The 18,998-nt window shown below is 35.5% G+C and overlaps 1 protein-coding gene across 8 annotated transcripts in view; it reads left to right on the forward strand.

Moving 5' to 3' along the window:
- The window catches only part of CCDC18 (coiled-coil domain containing 18), a 135,100-nt gene that overhangs the window by 99,707 nt on the left and 16,395 nt on the right, over positions 1-18,998 (forward strand). For 3 of the 8 annotated variants that reach the window (XM_067726921.1, XM_067726925.1, XM_067726924.1), the window contains 2 exons: positions 9,591-10,058; positions 17,576-17,722. In XM_067726921.1, coding sequence (XP_067583022.1) covers positions 9,591-10,058; positions 17,576-17,590 — 483 coding nt within the window. In that variant the 3' untranslated portion in view covers positions 17,591-17,722. Of the gene's footprint in view, positions 1-9,590; positions 17,723-18,998 lie in introns of those variants that run through there. The other 5 variants (XM_067726920.1, XM_067726919.1, XR_010940947.1 and 2 more) reach the window with 4 other exon arrangements.

The raw sequence follows: 18,998 nt of genomic DNA on the forward strand, positions 1-18,998 counted from the left end.
TTGGACATTATTAATTTGATATGTATCATATTACCACAGGAGAAATAATTTACGTTCAACCATGAACTTAAAAAAAATTTTGTGTGTGTGTGTGAGAACATTCAAGTTCTAATCTTTCAGCAAATTTCAATTATACAACTAGTGTTACCAACTGTAGTCATCATGTTATATATTAGATCCCTCAGACTTTAGTCATCTTATACCTGAAAGGTTGTACCCTGTTAGCAACCTCTCCTATTTCCCCCACCACCCAGCCTCTGGCAACCACTTTCCTGCTCACTGTTTCTATGAGTTTGACTTTTTTTTTTTTTAAGATTCCACATATAAGTGATATCATGCAGTATTTGTCTTTCTCTGTTTTATTTCACTTAGCATAATGCCCTCGAGGTCCATTCATGTTGTTCCAAAGGGCATATTGTATATTCCATTGTATGTATATTTACCACATCTTTTTTTTTAACATCTTTGTTAGAGTATAACTGCTTTACAATGGTGTGTTAGTTTCTGCTTTATAACAAAGTGAATCAGTTATAAATATACATATGTCCCCATATCTCTTTCCTCTTGTGTCTCCCTCCCTCCCACCCTCCCTATCCCACCTCTCTAGGTGGTCACAAAACACCGAGCTGATCTCCCTGTGCTATGTGGCTGCTTCCCACTAGCTATCTATTTTACGTTTGGTAGTACCACATCTTCTTTATCCATTCATCCGTTGATGGGCACTTAGGTTTTTTCCTTATCTGAGCTATTGTGAATAATGCTGCAATGAACATAGGAGTACAGATATCTCTGATAACCTGTTTTCATTCCCTTTGAATATATACCCAGAAGTGGTATTGCTGGATCGAATGATAGTTCTATTTTTAATTTTGGGGGGAAGCTTCATGCTGTTTTCCTTAATGGCTGTACCAGTTTACATGCCCACCAACAGTGCACAGGGGCTCCCTTTTTTCCACACCCTTGCCAACACTCATCTCTTTTTGATGTCTTTTTGATGATAGCCATTCTAACAGTATAAGGTGATATCTCATTTGATTTTGATATGCATTTCCCAGATGGTTAGTGATATTGAGTACCTTTTCATGTACCTATTGGCTCTTTGTATATCTTCTTTGAAAAAAATGTATATTCATTTCCTCTGCCCATTTTTTAATTAGATTGTTTCTTTGCTTTTGAGTTGTATGAGTTCTTTAGGTATTTTGGATATTAACTCATCAGTAAATGATTTGCAAATATTTTTTCCCATTCTGTAGGTTGCCTTTTCATTTTATTGGTTTCCATTGCTGTGCAGAAGCTTTTTAGTTTATAGAGTCCCTCTTTTTTATTTTTGCTTTTGTTGCCTTTGCTTTTAGTGTCAAATCCAAAAAATCATCACCACGCCTGATATCAAGGTGCTTACCCCGTGTTTTTTCTTATAAGAGTTTTATGGTTTCAGGTCATAAATTTAAGTTTTGAATACAGTTTGAGTTGATTTTTGTGTATAGTGTAGGATCGGGGTCCAGTTTCATTTTTTTACATCTGGCTCTCCAGTTTTGCCAGCACCATTCATTGAAGATACTGTTCTTTCCATTGTATTGTATATTCTTAGCTCCTTTGTCATAAATTAATTGGCTATACATGCATGGGTTTATTTCTGGGCCATCTATTCTGTTCCATTGATCTATGTGTCCATTTCTATGCTAATATGTACTATACTATAGCTTTGTAACATGGTTTGCAATCAGGAAGTGTGATGCTTCCAGCTTTGTTCTTCTTCAAGATTGCTTTGGCTATTTGGGGTCTTTTGTGGTTGCATACAAATTTTAGGATACCTTGTTCTATTTCTGTGAAAAATGCCATTGGAATTTTGATGGGGGTTGAATTGAATCTGTAGATCACTTAGGATAGTAAGGACATTTTCACAATATTAATTATTCCAGTTCATGAGCAAAGAATATCTTTCCATTTATTTGTATCTTCTTCAGTTTCTTTCATCAGTGTCTTACAGTTTTCAGTGTACAGGTTTTTCATCTCCTTGGATAAATGTATTTCTAGGCGTTTTATTCTTTTTGATGAAATTATAAATGGGATTATTTTACTAATTTCTCTTTCTGATAATTCATTATTAATATATAGATGTACAACAGATTTTTATATACTGATTTTGTATCCTGCTGTTTACTGAATTCATTTACTAGTTCTAACAGTTTTTTGATGGCATCTTTAGGGTTTTCTATATATAATATCATGTCATTTACAAACAGTTACAGTTTTACTTCTTCCTTTCCAATTTGGATTCCTTCTATTCCTTTTTTTTCCCCCTAATTTCTCTGGCTAGGACTCCCAATTCTGTATTGAATAGAAGTGGTGAGAGTTGGCATCCTTGTCTTGTTCCTGATTTTAAAGGAAATGCTTTCAGTTTTTCACAGTTGTGTAATATGTTAACTGTAGGTTTGTCATATATGACCTTTATTATGTTGGAGTACATTCCCCCTATAACCACGTGTTGTGCATTTTCATCATGAATGGATATTGAACTTTGTCAGATGCTTTTTCTGCATCTTTTGAGATGATCATATGACTTTTATCCTTCATTTTGTTAATGTGGTATCTCATTGATTTGCAGATGTTGAACCATCCTTATGTCCCTGGACCTAATCCCACTTGATCATGGTATATGATTCTTTTAATGCATTGTTGAATTCAGTTTGCTAATATTTTTTAAAAATATTTATTTATTTTAAAATACTTTTTTTTATTAAGTGATATTGGAGTATAGTTGATTTACAATGTTGTGTTAGTTTCTGCTGTACAGCAAAGTGAATCAGTTATACATATACATACATCCACTCTTTTTTAGATTCCCTTCCCATCTAGGTCACCACAGAGCCCTGAGTAGAGCTCCCTGTGCTAGACAGTAGGTTCTCATTTGTCATCTATTTTATTTATAGTAGTGTATATATGTCAATCCCCATCTTCCAGTTCATCCCATCTGCCTACCTTCCCCCCTTGGTAACCAAAAGTTTTTTTCTATATCTGTGACTCTGTTTCTGCTTTGCAAATAAGTTCATCTGTACCATTTTTCTAGATTCCACATGTAAGTGATATTATATGATATTTGTCTTTCTCTTTCTGACTTACTTCACTCTGTATGACAGTCTCTAGGTCCATCCATGTCACTGCAGATGGCATTATTTCGTTCCTTTTTGTGGCTGAGTAATAGTCCATTGTATATATGTACCACATCTTCTTTATGCATTCCTCTGTTGATGGACATTTAGGTTGCTTCCATGTCTTGGCTGATGTAAATAGTGCTGCAATGAACATCAGGGTGGATGCATCCTTTCAAATTATGGTTTCCTCCAGATATATGCTCAGGAGTGGGATTGCTGAATTGTATGGTAGCTCTATTTTTAGTTTTTTAAGGAACCTCCATTGTGGCTGTACCAATTTATATTCCCACCAACAGTGTAGGAGGGTTCCCTTTTCTCCACACCATCTCCAGCATTTATTGTTTGTAGATTTTTTGATGCTGGCCATTCAGTTTGCTAATATTTTTTGAAGATTTTCATGTCTATGTTCATCAGTGATGTTGGCCTGTAATTTTCTTTTCTTGTGGCATCCTTGTCTGGTTTTGGTATCAGGGGAATGCTGGCCTGGTAAAATGAGTTTGGAAATGTTCCCATCTCTTTTCTTTAGACTAGTTTGAGGAGGATTGGTATTAATTCTTAAATGTTTGTTAGAATTCACCAATAAAGCCATTTGGTTCTGGACTTTTGTTGTTGGGAGATTTTTTTTTTATTATTATTATTACTGATTCAATCTCCTTACTAGTAATTGGTCTATTGAGATCTCATTTTATATTTTCTTCATGATTCAGTCTTGAGTTGTATGTTTCTAGGATTTTACCTATTTTTTTCTTTGCTGACCAATTTGTTAGTGTATAATTGTTCATAGTAGTCCCTTTTGATCCTTAGTATTTTTTTGGTGTCAAGTTGTAACATTTCCTCTTTCATTTCTGATTTTATTTATTTAAGTTCTCTCTCTTTTTTTCTTGTTAAGCCTTGCTAAAGGTTTGTCTATTGTGTTTATCTTTTTAAAAACTCAGCTCTTAGTTTCATTGATATTTTCTATGTCTTTTTAGTCACTGTTTAATTTATTTCCACTCTGATATTCATTTCCTTCCTTCTACTAACTTTGGGCTTAGTTTGTTCTTCCTTTTTTATTTCCTAAGGTAGAAATTTAGGTTGTTTTATTTGGTATCTTTCTTGTTTCTTAATGTAGGCGTTTATCGCTATAAACTTCCCTCTTATGTCTGCTTTTGCTGCATCCCATAAGCTTTGTTGTATTATATTTCCATTTTAATTTGTCTTAAGATAATTTTAATTTCTCTGTTGATTTATTCTTTGACACATTGGTTGTTATGTAGCATGTTGTTTAATCTCCAAGTAATGGTGAATTTTCCAGTTTTCTTCTTATAATTGATTTCTACTTTTATACCACTGTAGTTGGAAGATGCTTGATATGATTTTAATCTTCTTAAATTTATTAAGACTTGTTTTGTGACCTAACATATGATCTGTCCTGGAGAATGTTCCATATGCACTTGAGAAGAATATGTACACTCCTGTCATGTGTTGGATGGAATGTTCTGTAAATGTTAAGTCCATTTGGTCTAACTTGTAGTTCAGGTCCAATGTTTTCGTATTGATTTTCTGTCTGGATGATCTATCCATTGATGAAACTGGGATATTAAAGCCCCCTACATTAATATGTTGCTGTCTGTTAATGCTTGGTTTATATATTTAGGTGCTCCTGTGTTTTTTAGGTGCAAAATGTTTACAAATGTTATATTCTTTTGTTGGATTGACCCCTTTATCATTATATAATGACCCTCTTTGTCTCTTGTTACACTTTTGGCCTAAAGTCTGTTTTTTTTTTTAAATAAGTGTAGTTATCTCAGCTTTCTTTTGGTTTCCATTTACATGGAATATATTTTTACATCCCTTCACTTTCAGTCTATGTGTGTCCTTAAAACTGAAGTGAGTCTTTCTAGGCAGTATACAGTTAGGTCTTATTTTTTTATTAAACCACTCTGTCATTTGATTAGAGAATTTAGTCCATCTATATTTAATTATTGATAGGTATGGACCTACTATTGCCATTTTGTTCATTGTTCTCTGGCTGTTTTTAATTCCTTCGTTCCTTTCTTCTTCTGTTGCTCTCTGCCTTTATAATTTGATGATTTTCTATAGTGGAATGTTTAGTTTCCCTTATCTTTGTGTATCTATGATAAGTTTTGCTTTGTAGTTTTCTTGAGGCTTACATAAAACATCTTACATGTATAACAGTCTATTTTAAGTTGATAAGAACTTAACTTTGAATGTATACTAAAGCTTTACATTTTTACTCTGTCCCCCCTTTATTTTGTTTTTGATGTCAAAATTTACTTCTTTTTATCAGTGTACCCATTAACAAATCATTGTAGTTTTAGTTTTAATACTTTTGTCTTTGAACTTTCATACTATAGTTATAAGTAATTTACTTACCACCATTACAACATTAGAGTATTATGAATTTAACTATATATTTACCTTTATCAATGAGATTTAAATTTTCATGTTTTCCTGTTAATAATTAGTATCCTTTTATTTCAGCTTGAAGAAGTCCCTGTAACATTTCTTGTAAGGTTAGTCTAGTGGAGATGAGCTCTTTCAGCTTTTGCTTCTCTGGAAAATGCTTTATCTCTCTTTCAAATCTGAAGGACAACTGCCAGGAAGAGTATTCTTTTTTTTTTTAACTCAAAGAGTATTTATTTAATTTATTTATTTATTTATTTATTTTGGCTGCGTTGGGCCTTTGTTGCTGCACATGGGCTTTCTCTATCTGCAGCGAGCAGGGGCTTCTCATTGTGGTGGCTTCTCTTGTTGCGGATGGGCTCTAGGTGCGTGGACTTCAGTAGTTGCAGCGCACAGGCTCAGTAGTTGTGGCACGTAGGCCCTAGAGCACTGGTTCAGTGGTTGTGGTGCACAGGCTTAGTTGCTCCATGGCATGTGGGATCTTCCCGGACCAGGGATCAAACCTGTGTCCCCTGCATTGGCAGGGCGGATTCTTAACCACTGCACCACCAGGGAAGTCCCAGGAAGAGTGTTCTTGGTTGGCAGTTCTTTTCTTTCAGCAGTTTGAATATATCATGCCACTACCTTCTGGCCTGCAATTTCTGCTGATAGTCTTACAGGGTTCCCTTGTACTGCTCCTTCTGTACTGAGTTCTAAGGGGATAGCCATAGTACCTCCTTGGAAGCCTGTTAAGAACTGCTTCTTTGTCTGCTGTAATCTTGTGTGTCAGACTCAAGCCCTGTTGGCTTTCACAGCTAAGTGTTTTGAGGGCCCATCACTCAGGTGGAAGTCTTAAAAGTTGGAGCACTAGATGTGGGATCCAAGCCGTTTGCTTCTAAGGAAGAAACTGGAAGTCAGGTGTTCCCTCCCATTGTATGGCCCTGTGCTTGACGTGGGGTTTATTGCAAAAGTGAGTCTCAGCTTTCCTACTAGTTTTGGTGTGGGCATTTTCTTATCCACCCAATGTGTAGATGTTTTTTTCTCAGCTTGTTTCTTTTGAAGGGAATTGTTCCTTATGTAGCTGTAGATTTGGTGTTTTGTGTGTGGGAGGAGATATGAGAGGAGCCTATATCGCCATCTTGGCCTGGAACTTGTGCAAATACCAACTTAATCATAATGTTTACTTCAGAGGGTTTTATACTTGAAGTACTTTAAAAGGAGAAGCAGGGCTTCCCTGATGGCACAGTGGTTGAGAGTCCGCCTGCCGATGCAGGGGACATGGGTTCGTGCCCCAGTCCGGGAAGATCCCACATGTCGCGGAGCGGCTGGGCCTGTGAGCCATGGCCGCTGAGCCTGCGCATCCAGAGCCTATGCTCCGCAACGGGAGAGGCCACAACAGTGAGAGGCCTGCGTACCTCAGAAAAAAAAAAAAATAATAATAATAATAAAATAAAAGGAGGAGCATTAGTGGGAAGCTGCCGCATAGCACAGGGAGATCAGCTCGATGCTTTGTGACGACCTAGAGTGGTGGGATAGGGAGGGTGGGAGGAAGGTTCAAGAAGGAGGGGATATGTGTATGCATATAGCTGATTCACTTTGTTGTACAGCAGAAACTAACAGAACATTGTAAAGCAATTATACTCCAATAAAGATATATATAAAAAAGAAAAAATAGGAGTATTTTTCGAAATCAGGCAAGTTCCTCTAAAAATCATAAAGTAGAAAGTACAAGATTCTGTTAAAAAAATTTTTTACTGGTTTTTGAGTACATATGTCATTTTTCAAATAGCCTCTTGCTACTTATTCACCCCTATTGATCATGACAGTTTACTCTGGAATTTGAATTAATCTCAGTATTGATGCATAGAGATAAAAAATTTAATATTAGTTCAAACTGCCAATAAGTATGATTAACACTGTCAGCTAAGACCTTAAAAAAAGACCAACCTCACTGATAGTTTTGAAGCAATAAATGATTTTATAGCAAAATGGAAGTTATTGAAAACCAAAAGAACTCAGTCAATTAATACCTTAGAAATATTTGTAATTATTAACCTGAGCACTTAAATTCCTCTTATAAAATACTTTATATTCACAGTACTAGAGGAAAGATGAATAGACAGAATTTAAAATTAAGTTTCAGTTGAACACTCTATGAAATAGTAATATAGTTAGTGTTCTGGGGATTTACAACATTTACACAAAATAATAAAACTTCATTGCAAAAAATTGACTAAAAATTTTAAAGATTCTGCATTGTATATCCCTTGTCACAGTAATAATGTCTGCTCACTTGTTAGATATTACCAATGAGATAAATAAAATTGTATTGCACTTATCAATTATTCAGAAGTTTTTAAGTTCAAATACTTAGGAAGTTGTGAAAATATTGTCAAAATAGCAGCAATTCTTAAATGAACCATACATACAGAGATCTTAGAACATGTACTATGATTAGCCAGTATACCAGACAGAGGTAGAATTTCTTTGTTTTCTGACAGTAGAAAGTAAGGCAACCACAGCTGGCTCCAGAGTCTAGATTGGAGAGAAGTTAAGGAGGATAAGAGAGAAAGAAAGAAGAAAAGCTAATAGAAGAGCAGAAGCTGGCATAAATGTAACAATTAGAAGTAACTATAAATAATGGAAAGCAATTCATTGACAGCAGCAGTAAATGACAGAGAACAGAAACAGAAGTGAGGGAGAAGAGAAGAACACTGTTTGAGGCACTGTTTCCAGTTCACCTCTTTTGGTACCCTAACAAGTATCCTCATATTTGAGGAAGTAAGAGCAAAGCTAAGTCCATTTTCTGAAAGCCCTGAAGACATCACTGTATTATTGCACACTACAATAATGATCACAGAAGTGAACTTCTCTGAGTCTTAAGAAAAAGTTGAATTATGTTTAATATATTCAATATACTACATTTCTTTGTAAAAGTTAGGTGTTGAACTGTAAGTTAAATGGAATCCTGCTTATCTGAGATACCACATTTCTCAGTTTGGCTAGATAACACACAGAAGTTTAAAAAAAAACTTAAACTGCACACGACCTTATATGTGTCAACTTTATAATTACTTCATTAATTATGATTATAAAAATGTGAATACAAGACTTACTAAAAAAAATTCGCACTTCTGCCACTTATAAATCAAGTTTATCTAGATAAAGTACTGTAAAGACATCAAAAGACTGAAATATGCATGTTAAACTTTCATTTTGCAATGTACACTGTGGTTATGACAGTTTTAGTTTTAAGTACAGTATTTTTAGAAAGAATAGAAACTATCAGTTTAAAAGTGACTGGTTTAGAAATATGCATCTTATGGATACTTGTAAGAAAAGGAGAATGTATTTGAACAGGAAACTACTACGTATGTTTAACTTTCGAAATTAAAATGTCTTCCCTTTTTTTTTTTTTGGCTTTATCGCTTTTCAGTGTATGCAATCTTATTCTTAGGATCCCAAAGTTGGGTCAGAGGACCCAAATGAAGGACACGGAAAAACAGAAATGAAAAGTTTATTTAATAAGGATTAATTTATTAAATATTATTAATCATTTAAAGGCTTTTCTTTGAAAATTTTCTAGTAAAGATTTCTTGTGATGATGACATATAAAGCAGAGTAGCTAATAGACATTTATTTCCTATTAGAAAACTCTGCAGGGCATTGTTTTTTGTATGTATGTATGTTAGATTAACAAATGACTGTATACCTTTTTATACTTTTGCAGAAAATTTTTTAGATGTAAGATTTCAGTCTTGAATAGAAATTTATATTGTCATCAATGCTAAGAAAGAAAAAGTTCTATAAGGAAAATGTAATTTTCAGTGGAATTCTTTAGTATAGTTTAAACATATTTCTAGTGAATATAGATAATTTTCCCACAATGAAGGGTTTTAACAGAGCTTGGAAAACTCAAGAGTTCTTATAAAAAGAATTTCTGTACTAGGATGAAGTTTAACTTAGATGACTTCTAAGAGTCTGATTTTCTAAGTGATTCATTCATTTAAGAAATATGTAATCAGCATCTACTATGTACCAATTTTTCTACAGGAATCAGAATTAACCAGATTGCAAGCCAAAATTTCTGGACATGAAAGGGCAGAAGACATCAAGTTTCTACCAGCCCCATTTACATCTCCAGTAGAAATTGAGCCTGATATTCAAGATTCAAAATTTGCTAAGCATTCTCACACAGCTTTCTTCAAGTGTAGAAAACTACGTCGCTCTATTAGTGCCAGTGACCTTAGTTTCAGAACTCGTAGTGATGAAGATCTTTCTGAAGAATTACTGCAGGACTTAAAAAAAATGCAATTGAAACAACCTTCAACATTAGAAGAAAGCCAGAAGGATCTGACTTATACCCAGTCAGACTCATTTAAACCTCTCCCATATGACCTGGAAGATGATAGTTCTGAGAATAATGACTTCAGTACACTTAGTGGAATGCTAAAATATATAAACAAAGAAGTGAGACTATTAAAAAAGTCTTCTATGCAAACAGGTGCTGGTTCAACTCAGGTATGTATTTCATACATTAGAAGTTATAATAATTTGTCTCCAATTAGTATCATTTTATTTTCTGTAAGAAAGAAACCCATATGTTTAAATGAAGCACTCATGCCATTAGGTGATGTACACAAATATTGAAAGTATGAAAAACTTCATTGTGAGTTTAGAATGCTTTTACCCTAGATAAGTAGAGTTGAAAATTAAGCTTTGAAAATTACCTTTTGTTAAAGTAGCCTATATATTTGATTAAATATAATCCCTATATTTGACTGAAGACTAATTCTACCTCATACTGGGAAAGTATTTTGAACTCCAGAGTATTAGAGAATGTTTTTTGGAGTTCCAAAATTAGTTGTGTTCCTAGACTTCCTGGAAACCATTCTAGTAAAGATTATTAAGGTAGTCTTTGTTTTGGTCATAGAATTTCCATAGTGGCTCAGAATATCTCATTCACATGATTTTTCTGCTCCCATTATTCCTGAGCATATCATACTGAAGAGGCAACTTTGTCCCTGCTACACACACCTTACAGACACTCGACATTGTTTATAAGCAGTTAATCTATAGTTTGCACAGAGAAATAAAGAATCTCTTCCAGGTAATTTCAGCTTTTTTCAAATGCCCATTTGCCTCATTTCAAACATATCAAAATAGGTTTGGTGGCCTAAAAAGTTTAAAAAGTGTTTTTAGAATGGATCCAAGACAAAGACTGTTGGAGCTTCTATTCATTTCTCCACGTCCTTCCTTACATTAAAAAGAGCTTAATCTGGGGAGTTCCCTGATAGCCTAGTGGTTAGGATTGCGGACTTTCACTGCCCTGGCTCAGGTTCAGTCCCTGGTGGGGAACTGAGATTCTGCAAGTCACATGGCACAGCCAAAAAAAAGAAAAAGCTTAATTTATTATTTATAAGCAGAAGACTAGAAATAATAATGGTATTGGTAAAAACAAAATTTACACATTATGAAATTTCAAGTGTATAGCAAACAAGATGATAAAATAAACAAGACAAACTTCTATAAAGCCTGATAAAATTAATTTTCATCTAGCCTTTAAAACTACAGTTGTGTTTATTGTATATCATTTATTTAGCCATTTAATTCATTTAGGATTTATTGAGCATCTACTATGTACCAGGCACTGGGATTATAGAAATAAACAAAACAAAAATGATCAAGACCCTGTCCAAACAGAGCTTACATTTTAGTGGGGAGATCATCAATAAACAAGTAAATAAACATATGCTCTAATGCCAGGTGGAAATAAGTGTCATGAAGAAAAGCTGGTAAGAGGATATGATGTGACTCAGGTATACTGTTTTAGATCTGGTGATCAGGGAAGGTCTCATGAGAAGATGACGTTTGATCAGAGTCCTATAGGAAGTAAGGAATTAAACTACTTCAGTATCTGAAGGAAGAGCATTGGAGGAATGGAAACAAGTGTTATCGTCCTGAGGTGGTAGCATGCCTGGTATGTTCAAAAAACTGCTAGGAGGTGTATGGATGATTTGGTGTAAATAAGAGGGAGGAGATGTGATAAGAGATAATGCCAAGGGTGGGGTAGTGGAGGTGGGGGTGCCATAGTGATCTTGTAGCTCCTTTTGAAGTGTGATGGGAAGACATCAGAGGGTTATGCTTAAGAAAGTGACATGATCTGATTTATGTTTTTAAAGGATCACTCTGATTGCTTTATGAAGAATGGATGATAAAGGGACAAGAACAGAGAACATATAGGAGGCTACTTGTAAAAATCCAGGCAGGATATGATTTTGGATAGGCAGGAGGATAGATGTGAAGGTGTTGAGAATGGTTCAATTTCTGGATATATTTTGCAGGTAGAGCAAACAGTGTTTGATGTAGGTTTTGAGTGACATAGAAGTCATGAAAGACTCCAAAGAGTTTAGCCAGAGTAACTGAGCATTTACTGAGATGAGGAATACTAGGAGATGAGCAGATTTGGAGGCATGGAGAGAATCAAGGGTTTGATTTTAGATATAATAAATTTGAGAGTTCTATTAGATGTCCAGATGAAGATGATAAATTGTTGCATTTATGAGACAAATTATAAATTTAGATATCATCAGCATATAGATGGTAGTTATAGCCATAATGATGGATTAAATCAAGGAAATTAATGGAGGTTAAAAAAAGAAAAAAGTCCAAAAACTAAGCCTAATTTAGTAAGGCTAAATTACTTTTAGCATGTGAGTATTGATAATTTAAATTAAAGCTAACTGAGAAGTAAACAGTGAGATAGGAGAAAAATAGGAGAGTATAATAATATTCCATAAGTCAAGTAAAAATGTGCTTCAAGAAGGAGGGTGAGATCAACTGTGTCAAATGTTGCTAAATAAAGTGAGGATTGATAATTGATATCATATTTGGTAATGTGGAAGCTGTTAATGACATTTTTAAGAATGGCTTCAGAGTAATAGTGAGGATAAAAGCCTGATTAGAGTGGAATCAGCAAAGAATGGGAGGAGAAGAAATGCAAACACCAAGAATAAACAACTCTTGATATACAGTAGAGCAGAGAAATGAGGGGAATGTGATGTCAAGGGAGAGTTTTTTATTTTGTTTTTTAGGATAAGAGATAAAACAGCATTTTGTATGTTGGTAGGAATGATCCAGTAGATGAGGAAACTGATAATGCAAGACAGAGTGGAAGGAGTAAAATCCTTAAGGTAGGCTGAAGGGGACAGGATCCAGAAGAGAAGTAGAATTGGCCTTGAATAAAAGAAGGGGCAGTTTATCCACTGTACTGGGAAGGAAGGCAGAATATAAGGGTACAGAAATACATGGAGTGGAAGAAACACATGGTGGGAGGGGAGGAATTCCATTATTAATTGCCTTTGTTTTCTTAGTGAAATAAGAAACAGGGTTATCAGCTAAGGCAGGGTAGGGTATTAGAGGTTTAAGAAGAGGGGAGGTATATGAAACAGTTATCTTGTAGAGTGGGAAAATATAAATGGACTAGGGAAGTCTAGTAGGATTGCCAAGGAGATAGTTTTGTTGTGTAGAACTGCCATGCAAACCATAAGACATCTGGTGTCTTTTGTCCCTGTCTATTCTGTGCCAGCAACAGGATGTCCCTTTTTCCCCATCATAGTGACAACCAACAAGTACTCTTACAGATTTCCAGAATGTTCCCTAGGGGAGAGTACTGCTCCCTTTAAGATCCTCTGCTATATTCCAATGGCCCTTACAGTCATGGATATACAAGAGTCTTATTTTTGGTAAAATAGAATTTATACAGGATAAGTTTGTGATAGATTTACTATTCTAAATGCTTTACATAGATTAACTCATTTAATCTTTACTAACAACCTTGTGATAGGTACTATTATTATCCCAATAATACCAAATCTTCTATTTTAGTGGCTATTATTATTATTCTCACTATGTAGATGAGGAAGCTGAGTCTCTGTTCTTAACCACTATTGATAATACTATTTACATAATTGTACTTATCTTTTCTTCAGTACTGTCTAATTATATAGTTTGGTCTTGCAACTACTTAGTCAATTAGAGATTAAGGTTGTGGGACTTAAAATTACTACACAGCTGATAGAATATTTCTCACTCTAAAGCTCATTGGGAAAGATGGATGGATTTGAATATTTCAAATCAATTTACCTATTCTATTATCATGGAAACTCAGTGCAAAATACTTTAGTCAGTTCTTAAGAAAATCTAGCCAAAGTTAAATTCTGTACACATATAGTTTTATTTATTGCTAGTGTTAAAAAAACAAAAAGGTGGAGCACAAAGTGGAGTCACTTGCCCCTAGGACAGCAAACCAAGACCTAATTGCAGCCTCTCCTAGGAGTGGAATTTTAAGTCAATCATTGGAATTTTCTGATCAGCATTAGCGGGGTAATCTGCCTGATAAGACCCCTGCCACCCTTCCCCCAAAGAAAGGTGACCTTGACTGAAACAATCCTTTCTTTTCTTTTGCTAATAACTGTCTTATCCTGCCCAGATTCTGCCTATTAAAGCCTTCCATATTGTACAGCTCCTTTTGTTGCAGGAAGGGGGACCCCTTCCAGGGCCTGTGAGTGGACTCTTCTCTAACACTCAGAAATGAATTGTCCGAGGAGACACATGTGCTGACAAAGCAAGAGACTATTGGGAAGGGGCACCTGGGTGGAGAGCAGGAGGGTAAGGGAACCCAGGAGGACTGCTCTGCCACTGGCTTTCAGTCTCGGGTTTGACGGTGATGGGATTAGTTTCCAGGTTGTCTCTGGCCAATCATTTTGACTCAGGGTCCTTCCTGGTGGCGCACACATCACTCAGCCAAGATGGATTCCAGCGAGAATTCTGGGAGGGTGCTAGGACATATGGACTGGTGTCTCCTCTCTCCTTTTGACCTTCCCTGAATTACTCCGGTTGGTGGTAGCTTGTTAATTCTGCATTCCTTCCCAGGACCTCCTGTTTAAGGTAATTCATGCAAGTGGTTACTATGGTGCCTGGCTAGGGCATCGGTTTCAGTCAGTGTTTCCCCTAACACTCTGAGCACCTCTCCTGTTTACTAGACGAAATGCTATCTGATTCATGCATTATTCATAAAGCCAATTAGATCTTCAAATATACTTGGTTGTATTTTGTTTTTTAACAATAGTGATACTCTGCTGAGTTTTAAATGCATTAACCACTGTTAATGCCAAAAACTTGGCCTCTGTGCACTGGTGCCGAACTGAATTTCAGAGACAGAGTTTTGGGTGAAGTAGAAAAGGAGAGCTTTATTGCTTTGCCAGGCAAAGGGGGACACAGCAGGCTCGTAGCCTCAAAACCCAGGGAGTTTGGTGAGGAATTTTATAGCAATGGTTCAAGGGCAGGGTTGCTGATAAGGATCAGGGTATGTGCAGGGCCTGTATTCCTTTAATCTGTCCTCAGGTGGTTTCCTGATGAGCTTCTGTGGTTCTTGAGGTTATCAAACTGTGACTTTCTCTCTGGAATGAAGAATGCTTCAAGTAGTTAACATCTTCCATTTGTTGGGAGTTTTAGTTCTGCAGAAGAGCTCAAAGATATTGTTATGTGTATCCCTTGAGGCAGAACCAGGACCCTGCCCCAAGGCTGCGCTATTGTTTTTGGACTGTTCCTCCTTTGTCTGTCTCTGTGTCCCCTCCCTTCTCTGATTAGCAACGGTTTGAACCTGCCCTTTGGAATTCAGGGAAGGTCATGGAGGCTGAAGCCTATTTTCTACAAACAATAAACGGGGAACACAGAAAGACTTCTGTGCCCAGGAGCCACACAGGGTCCTGCTCGGTTTCACTGTCAATACTCATCATGACTTGAGGCTCACTTGGGACTCTTATAACTCATGAGCCTCTGTGTTGGCTTAATTTTGTCTTGGGCAGAAAGGACTGGCTCTTTTGGTTGCTGAGAACTATATTCGGTGTCCTTTGGAACCTGTGCTAGGACTGATGCTTGATAAATGCTCATCTGTGGGTTTTTTTCAATTCTCTAATGGTCATTACTTACTGATTATACCTAATGTTGAGGAAAAGGTGGCTGAAGATGTCTTCTCAATGCTTTTTTCTGTAGGACCTCCATTTTTTTCTTTTCTAATTTCACTGTTTTTTTCTAATGGAAAGTAAGAAAATTCAGAGCTAGGACAGCTACTATTGAAAGAAACTTTGACTTGCTATGGTTTTACTCTTTAACTACCTTCATGGTCATTTACATGTGCATTGCATTAATAACTGTGTACCACTTTGTAAAATTTGACATGAAGTATTTTAAATTGGGGTGTAGAACCTTGATGTACAGGCTAGTTCTGGTCCTCAGCTTGTTTCACCCATCACTAAAGTAGACATTGGATTGGTCTCCGATTTAAAAGCAGACTTTTTAAGCTCTTTTAAAATGCTAAGGAGTGTTGTTTAAATGAAATGTTATAAAGAAACACAAATATGTCAATCAGATACAAAGATAGTTTATCTGATTGAGGGTGAATTGTTTCTGAGCTTTACCCAATTACTTGCTCACCTCTTTCATGGCTGCTCATGCAAAAACTACAGAGCAGCCTTGGATTAACTTTTAAGGAAAATAAGTACAAGCTTAGGGCACCAAGGGAAGGGGAGCACCACAGAGTTTTTTGCCCCAGCTATCATGCCCTTAACCCTTTCACTGCCACACTTGACTATAGTAGACTTTTTTGTTATTGTCTTTATCTGCCATATTCCAATTTAAGCTACACTGTTAAAAAAATCTTTCTTTGGTATGGTGAATGACTAAAGTTTTAAAGTTTGGTTTGAAGGTGTTGTCAGATATTTACATTTGTTTCTAATTCATGGTGTGAGTTTCACTTCTGTAGAGAGTAAAAACCAGCAGGCTAAGTCCTGATAGCATTTAACTCATCAGTTAATATGTGTAAAGGTGTAAAATAAAGCTCTTTATTTTAAGCAATGGAAGGGCTGGGGGCATCACTATTGGACTGTGCTTAGGATGTACATTAGCCCTGCTCCAAAGAGTGCAATCTTAAAGTCCACTGGTGCAGCAGAAAGAACATAGAAATTGGTATGTGAGAAATGTTAAATAAGTGTTAGCTTCCTTTCTTGGAACAAGAAGATCAGCCCCAATACTGATTTTCTTAATGGTTAACTATGTTGGCAATTCCATTCACAGTAAAGCCTCTACCACAGTAGTATTTTGCTTTCAGACTCTGACAAAAGCTTCAAAACTCACAAAAAGTTACACATGCACACAATTTTGAACACAATTTCAAAGAGTTCACAGACTTCAAGTTAAGAACTCCTGTTTTAGATTAGAGCAGTAGAAGTGTTGTGAATTAATTAGCTAATTCACAGTTTATTAGGAAGTTGAAAGGAGTATTATTTATCCCTCTTACTTTCAAAAAGAAAAGTAGTTTACAAAATATGGTCCTGTATACTGTGCAATAAGATGAAAAATGAGAATTGATAAAATCAATGATTGGGTAACAATTAAAAGTGGAAAAAAAAAACCAAGATGAAGTAGGAGTACAGGTAAGTACCTAGAGACATGATAATATTTTCAAATTCCTGGCCCAAGCAAAGACCAAAATACGACAAGAATATTTGACCTATAGTATTAGAATCTCCTGAGACTTTTCCCTCTCTTTTTCTACTTTTGTATGTTGTGCTACTTCTTTGTGCAACATTTCTCTCTTGTCTTTTTCCTTTCCTGCTCTGTTTTTTTCTCTCTTCTCTCTTTTTCATTGACTTTTTTTCATGTAGCCCTTCATCTATCTTACTGTGCCTTCAGTTGAACCATAAAGTGACACCAATGTCTAAATATCTTATTTTTATTGTCACCTGTTTTTGCTTTTAAAATCAATTTAATTTAATTTTGCACTCCCTCCTAATCCCCCAACCAGATTTATTTGCTTTTTCTATCGATGTGGTCCATTACTGACATTCTGATTCATGTTTTTCAACTGACTAAATATTTTCCACTCTTGCTTTAAATTATGCCCCTCATTATTATAGTGGACCTTTAATGCTAAATCAGTATTTCAAATAATAATCTATTAATTTGCATTATTCCAGGGAGAAAATTTGTAATTAAAAGAAGACGTTGATGTGATGAAAAATGGAATTTTGGGTACTGTGCTGTGTTTACTTATTATATACAGTTCATACTTCATAGAAACTTATTTTATTGCTTTTGAATAAATTTTAAGGTTTTTAAAGAAAGTTCTTTCTTCTAAAGCTTACTTATACTTTTTGTGAAAATTAATTCACTTTATTTATTGTTTTGGTTTAAACTTGCTACTTTCCTTTTCTTTATTTTTTATGTAGAAATCATTGTTAAAATGCATAATAAGTACATTCAGACTACCATATTATTTGCTTATTTTTCTAGTGACACTTTATTTTTAAAACAAGTAATATGAATTTAGAGCTCATTCTGCCACTGGTTCATAATTGTACTAATAATGGCTAGCTTTTGTTGAATGTTTACCATTTATCAAGCACTATTTTAGGCATTTTATATTTGATAACTCATTTAATCCACATGACAGTCTTGTACATGCCTTAATTTTAAAATGCTTTATTGCTAGTGCAGTTCCAGACCACTGCAATAAAGCAAATACACAGTAAACAAATCAAGCATAATCAAATTTATGTTTATATAACTATGTATGTTAGTCTGTGTAGCATTATGTCTAAAAAAAATCAATGTACATGCCTTAATTTTAAAATGCTTTATTGCTAACAAATACTAAGCATTATCTGAGCCTTCAGCATTCATATTCTTTTTTCTGGTGGAGGATCTTTCCTCTGTCTTGGTGGTGGCTGAGGCTGGGGTGTCTGTGGCAATTTATTAACATAAGACAACAATGAAGATTGCCGCACAGATGGACCCTTCCTTTAACAAACAATTCCCTGTAGCATGCAGTGCTGTTTGACAGCATTTTACCCACAGTAGGACTTCTTTCAGAATTGGAGTCAATCCTCTCAAATCCTGCTTTATCACCTAAGTTGATATAATATTCTAAATCTTTTGTTGTCACTTCAACAGTCTTTACAGCATCTTCACGAGGAGTAGATTCCATCCCAAGGAACCACTCTCTTTGCTCATCCATAAGAAGTAACCCCTCATTCATTCAAGTTTTATCATGAGATTGTGACAATTCAGTCAAAACTTCAGGCTCCACTTCTGATTCTAGTTCTCTTGCTGCTTCCTCCACTAAAGTCTTAAACCCCTCCAAGTCATCCAGGAGGTTTGGGATTAACTTCTTCCAAATTCCTATGAGTGTTAATAGTTTGACTTCCCATGAATCACAGATGTTCTTAATGGTATTTAGCATGGTGAATCCTTTCCAGCAGGTTTTCAGTTTACTTTGCACAGATCAATCAGAGGAATCACTCACTATTGCAGCTATAGCCTTACAATTTATTTCTCAAATAATAACACTTGAAAGTGGAAATTGCTCCTTGGTCCATGGGCTGCAGAAGGGATGTTGTG

Source organism: Pseudorca crassidens, chromosome 2 (assembly GCF_039906515.1).
Source record: "Pseudorca crassidens isolate mPseCra1 chromosome 2, mPseCra1.hap1, whole genome shotgun sequence".
In the NCBI taxonomy this organism is placed as follows: domain Eukaryota; kingdom Metazoa; phylum Chordata; class Mammalia; order Artiodactyla; family Delphinidae; genus Pseudorca; species Pseudorca crassidens.